General features: G+C 39.3%; 1 protein-coding gene across 1 annotated transcript in view; it reads left to right on the top strand.

Moving 5' to 3' along the window:
- The window catches only part of zgc:158403 (tetratricopeptide repeat protein 39A), a 47,224-nt gene that overhangs the window by 9,495 nt on the left and 32,060 nt on the right, over positions 1 to 5,669 (top strand). Inside the window, exons 3-5 of the mRNA XM_037689410.1 lie at positions 445 to 503; positions 5,028 to 5,095; positions 5,343 to 5,407. Of these exons, the coding sequence (XP_037545338.1) occupies positions 445 to 503; positions 5,028 to 5,095; positions 5,343 to 5,407 (192 nt within the window). The remainder of the gene's footprint in view (positions 1 to 444; positions 504 to 5,027; positions 5,096 to 5,342; positions 5,408 to 5,669) is intronic.

A 5,669-nucleotide genomic window follows, 5' to 3' on the forward strand; every position in this document is an offset into this window, starting at 1 on the left:
CAGCTGAGGTTGTCATTCATGTGTACACCCAAGTACTTGTAGCTGGATTTTCGCAGGAAAATTTCTCTAATTAATATAAAGATAGTTTTCCAAACTTAGATTGAATGCATACAAATAGGTCATCTCAATAAATTAGCTTTTGATTTCATACTCACCGTTACATATATCAAACAATACAAGCTGCCATCGAGGCACATCTGACACGAGAAAGAAGGACTTGTTGAAAACACAAGTGGATAAGAGAAATGATCATGATTTAGGACTTACTACTTTTATTATTCTGAACACACTTTTGTACATGAATACAATTATACTGCTTTCTGCCCAATCTACAGACATTAACATCTTTAAAGTCAGCTTTCTTTAATCTTACTTTGACTTTAAACATGTTTTATAATTGTTTGCTGCAGTACTTTTTAACTTGCAGTATTTTCAATGTTTCAGGTTTCGTCGGAAATCTGCAGGTTTAGCCAACAAGTCGGTGGGGGAGTCGCTCTCTGAAGGTAAAATACATGACTTGGATGTCTCACTTGTAAAGAGTTAAAAGGAATATTCATCCAGAGTGTTAAATGTTAAATGCAGAGCTGGGCTGAAATGAAGAGGCACAACTGAAGTTTGTGGCTCATCGTTTTAAAATAAATTTATAACGATCAGTTTCAGACTGACAACTTTATTCAAAAACTCTTAGTGAAAAAACAACAGAAGATATATTAATTTTGATTTAATATTCTACCTTTAAGACATTTTGAAGGACACTACAACAGGACTGTGCTACATGCTGCTTTTACACCAGTAAGTTTGGTAGATGGCAGTACTCAGTAATGGCTGATACTCACCAGTATACAGTACTGCCACTTATAAACTTTTGTTCATAGTACTGGCATCAGAAGCATTTGTAATGTGGGGGGACATACTGGTGTTGGGTCCTCCCCCAGAAAATTTTAAATAAAGTAGACACCCATTTCCTGTGTTCTGGTGCATTTGAACGGGCTGTTAAACATCTACGTTTACCTACATATTTAAACGATTGATTCAATGATTATTTTAGAGCGCATGACAAGAAGTATCCTGACCAACAGCTCTCCTTGTATGAAGCTCTGCTTCTTTCACCCCGGTCAATAACTACTGGCACTAATGTAGCGCTAAGCTAGCAGCACGCAATACAGATGTGGTAGCTTAGATGCCACAGACATAGCTTTCTGCTTCTCTCACGCATCTATAACCCCACCCTGGTCAACTGCTGGCACTAACATATCACTAAGCTTAACACAAAGGTGCCTCCATCTACTCCCCCTGCCTCTTTGTCAAACCCCCGAAGAGAGGAGTGCCCTGCCAAGCCAAGTGATCTAGGAGAAACACTGCATGTGGTGTGGAGAGTTGTTGTAGGTAACCAGGAGAACTCGGAGTGGACTTTTAGTGGTTTGAGTGTTCTCCTATTAATCAAGTGGAATGGACTGGTTCATGAAGAAATAGATACAGCGCTGGGTGAACTAATATTTCATGATAAACGTGTGTGCAGTGGGGTGGGGGTGTCCAAATGAGTATTTTTTAAATGTGAGTGGGACACGTCCCCTTCAGATGTAATTGTTGTGACGCCTGTGCTCCTTACTGTAAACTTGATCCTTTCTGTACGGTCCCACTGCTTCTCATGAACCTATGAAGGTTTCACCAGCTGCAGTCTACTGACAGATCTTATCTAAACAACATTACTTGCACAACTCAAAAACAGGAAGCCATGACTCTCCACAGCTTCTGCCTCAATGACTTAAACAGATTTAGGGGATCAGGTGACGCATGACTCAAGAGGAACAATGACTGGCTCAGTTAGATACAAGAATGTGGTGTGTGGGTGTTGTTGATGAGAGTATCTAACCTGTATAAATAAAGGTTGAATGAATGCACACCCCCCCCCCCCCCCCCCCCCAGAACTGGTGGATGTTAAAGTATCCCATTAGTGTCAAATTATACAGCAGTGTCAGTTACTGGTCTCCTGGCTGCTGATTCTGTGTAATTTATGAGCCAAACTCCAAATTTTATTATTCATTCTGGACTAGGTGCAGCTGGAAAAAGGATTTCTTGTGCATCTGTGCCATTTTTGTATGCTGTACATCCACAAGGTATTCAAAGAAGGCCCAATAGACTTAAGCATAGTATTGAAAAAGTTAAATAATTTATTTCAATCATAGTTGTAAAGTAAATAATCCTAGACTTGCTTGTTTATAATATAAAGATCTAGCATGAGCTTGTTTGAGTTTGAGAGTAGGTTTTTCTGGTTGAGGGTAAACAATCAAAGCATTTTAACATTTCATGTTCTCGTTGCGGCAGCACGGTGGCGCAACTGGTAGAGCTGCTGCCTCTCAGCGAGCAGGTCCCTGGTTCAAATCCCGGTCTGGGGGCCTTTCTGGGTGGAGTTTGCATGTTCTCTCCGTGCATGCGTGGGTTTCCTCCGGGTACTCCGGTTTCCTCCCACAGACCAAAAGACTGTTAGACTGATTGGTAACTAAATTGTCCCTAGGTGAGAGTGAAGAGAGTGAATGGTTGTTTGTCTCTATATGTCCCTGTGATGGACTTGCAACCCGTCCAGGGTGTACCCCGTCCCTCGCACTGTGATTGCCGGACATGGGCACCGGCGACCCCCGTGACCCAAAATGGAAGAAGCGAGTAAAAGATAATGGATGGATGGATGTTCTCGTTGCATAATTGTCCTAAATTTGTAATTCCTTTTGCAATTCCTGCATCTGGGCTTGTGCTGCATTGCCCTAATTGATGAAGCAGGATGTGTTTAAAAATAAATGTTATCTGGTCTGTTTGGATGTAATTACATTGTGAGTTATGAAACCAATGCATAGGTTTATTATTTATCAGCTGTTTCATTGCGTCAAAGTCACTGCAAAAGGTTTTGACCGTCCAGCATTAACAATAAATGTAATATTTGCAATTACAATTTACAATCAAAAAGGCAAAGAATCTGAAGAAAATTAAGTGACTAAGTATATTGTACTACATACAAAGTTCACTATATACAAATGTTCTCAGTCAGCCACCTTGTGGACTGCTTGGAGTTTCCAAGCTCCTGAGTGGCAGACTCTTTCAGGAGCTGCTGGAGTAGAACTTCCTTGTTCTCCTCCTCATCCTCTTCTTCCTCATCAGACTTTGAAAGAGAGGCACTCGTAGCGCATTTAAGGCAGGGATTAAAGTAGGAAAAAATATTTTGACTGAGAATATTTCTACACTTAGAGGTTACCCAAGCCCTCCACCCCGCAAATACCACACATTCAAAAGTTTTTTCCTGAATACAGCTTAACTTTACTATTATCATTGTTACCTGTTGTTTTGTCTGTACAGCACTTTGGTTGGCTTTGTAGCTGTTTTAAGTGCTTTATAAATAAAGTGGTATGGTATTGCCTAAGTGCTCAATGAATAAGTAAAAATATGTCACTTTGTGTAAGCTCAGAGGCAATGTGTTCAACATAATGGTACTTCCTCCAGTTATTTAACAGTCAACAATGGTGTACCACAAGGCTCAGTCTTAGGACCCACCTTCTTTACAATCTACATACATAATGTAGGTAAAAACATCCCTGATGCAGCCATACATTTCTATGCTGATGACACAGTTGTTGATTGCCGAGCTAAAACTGTTGCTAAGGCTTTCCAGCTTTTGAAATCTGCATTCAACTACATCCAGACAGATTTGTTCCACCTCAAACTTGTCCTAAATGCTGACAAAACCAAAGGGATGCTTTTTTCAAATAGGAAGTTGGTCCCAGCAGTTCTTCCTCCGATTTTATCCTCAAATGATGTCCCCATTGAGTTTGTTGATTCCTACAAATATTTGGGTATCTTGGTTGACTCGCATCTCTCTTTTAAGCTTCATGTGGAAAACTTGGTAAAGAAACTGAAAGTTAAACTGGGTTTCTTTTTCAGAAACAGATCCTGTCTAACTCTGAATGCTAGGAAACGCCTTGTATCTGGGACCTCCCTTCCCTCCATTGATTACGGCGACATTATTTACATGAACGCTCCTACAAGAACCCTGCAGATGTTGGATGCTGTCTATCATGGTGCACTAAGATTCATAACTGGCTGTGATTATCGTACCCACCACTGCACCCTGTATTCACTGGTTAACTGGACATCATTAACTTCACGCAGACTCTCTCACTGGTATATTTTCATCTTTAAATCACTTCTTGGTCTGCTGCCTTCATACATCTCCTCCTACATGTCTCTGCGTGAGTGCAGCTACAGCATGCGCTCTCAGGACATTATTACCTGCAGTGTTCCCTCAGTGAGGACTGAACTAGGCAAAAGGGTCTTCTCCTACTCCGCTCCTGTTTCCTGGAATATCTTACAAAAACATTTGAAGCTCTCGACCTTGACCTCTCTAAGTGGCTTTAAGAATCTGTTGGACTCCTGACAAGGACCAATGCAGACATGTTCCTCTTTTTAGTTTTCTACATTCGCCTTAGAATCTAGCTGTTTTTTTGTTACCTTTTTTTTTAACCATCTTATTTGTTAAAAAAAAAAACAACTGGAGTATGACTTTTTATAACTGTTTATTGTTGTCGCTGTTGTCCATTGTTGTCATCTTTCTTTGTTGAAATCAGGTCTCTCTTGTAAATGAGTCCTTGAGGCTCAATGGGATTTACCTGTCTAAATAAAGGTTGAATGATTAAGTAAAAATATGTCACTTTGTGTAAGCTCTGATTTTTGTCATTGGCATAAAACTGAAAATGGATGCCGTGTTTATGAAAAATAATACTTAATGGCATCAGGTATAAAGAAAAGAGAAGGGGTCCAAGAATGGAGCCCTGCGGTACCCCTCACCGAAGCTCTGCGGATGTTGAAATAAAATCCTTGATGTAGACAAAAGTTCTATCAGAGAGGTAGGACATAAACCATTTGAGGTTGAAGTCTGTGATGCACACGCTCCAGTTAAGAAAAGATGGAACCCTTTAAAATAAAAGTCTGATTTTGCGTTCAAAGCTTTACTGATTGTGTCTGTTTTTTGTTGTTGTTTGCAGAGCAGCTTCATGCAGAAGTGTGTTTTGCAGAGTGTCAACTCCAAAGAGCTGCTCTCACTTTCCTACAGGTGCTCCACTGCTAATCAGCTTTTTCAAACATATTATCGTGTTTCACCTGATACGACTCAACGCAGCTGGTTTTCTTCAAAAAGTTGCTAAATGCAGAAAATGTTGAAAGAATTCTGTCATGTAGAGGTTCATTTAATGTCTTCTGTAGTTTGTAGTTGAGCTAAATATTTAAAAAAAATCAAATTTGACTTTATTAATCAACGTGTATGAACTTGTGTTTTTCACCTATATCTCTTTTTGTTGCAGGATGAAAGTATGGTGAGTTTTATCAAAGGAGGGATAAAAGTACGAAACAGTTACCTCATTTACAAGTAAGTGCTTGTTCACAAGAGGATTAACATTATAATATAGATTTGTCATTGTTTACTGTTTTTTAATAAGTGTATGCAGATTCAGGCAATTATTATAAACAACTGGGTTTGTCTTGATTTTTGTGTTTTTATTTGTTTATTGTAATTGTATTTTAAGCATGTTTGAACATTTTCTAAATCTTGGTGGAAATCAAACCATATTTGGTTGAACTAGCCTCTTAAAAATAAAAGAAAGCAAAAAAATGTGTTCTAAAATTGGCTA

This window comes from Nematolebias whitei, chromosome 15 (assembly GCF_014905685.2).
Source record: "Nematolebias whitei isolate Nwh7 chromosome 15, NemWhi1, whole genome shotgun sequence".
In the NCBI taxonomy this organism is placed as follows: Eukaryota; Metazoa; Chordata; class Actinopteri; order Cyprinodontiformes; family Rivulidae; genus Nematolebias; species Nematolebias whitei.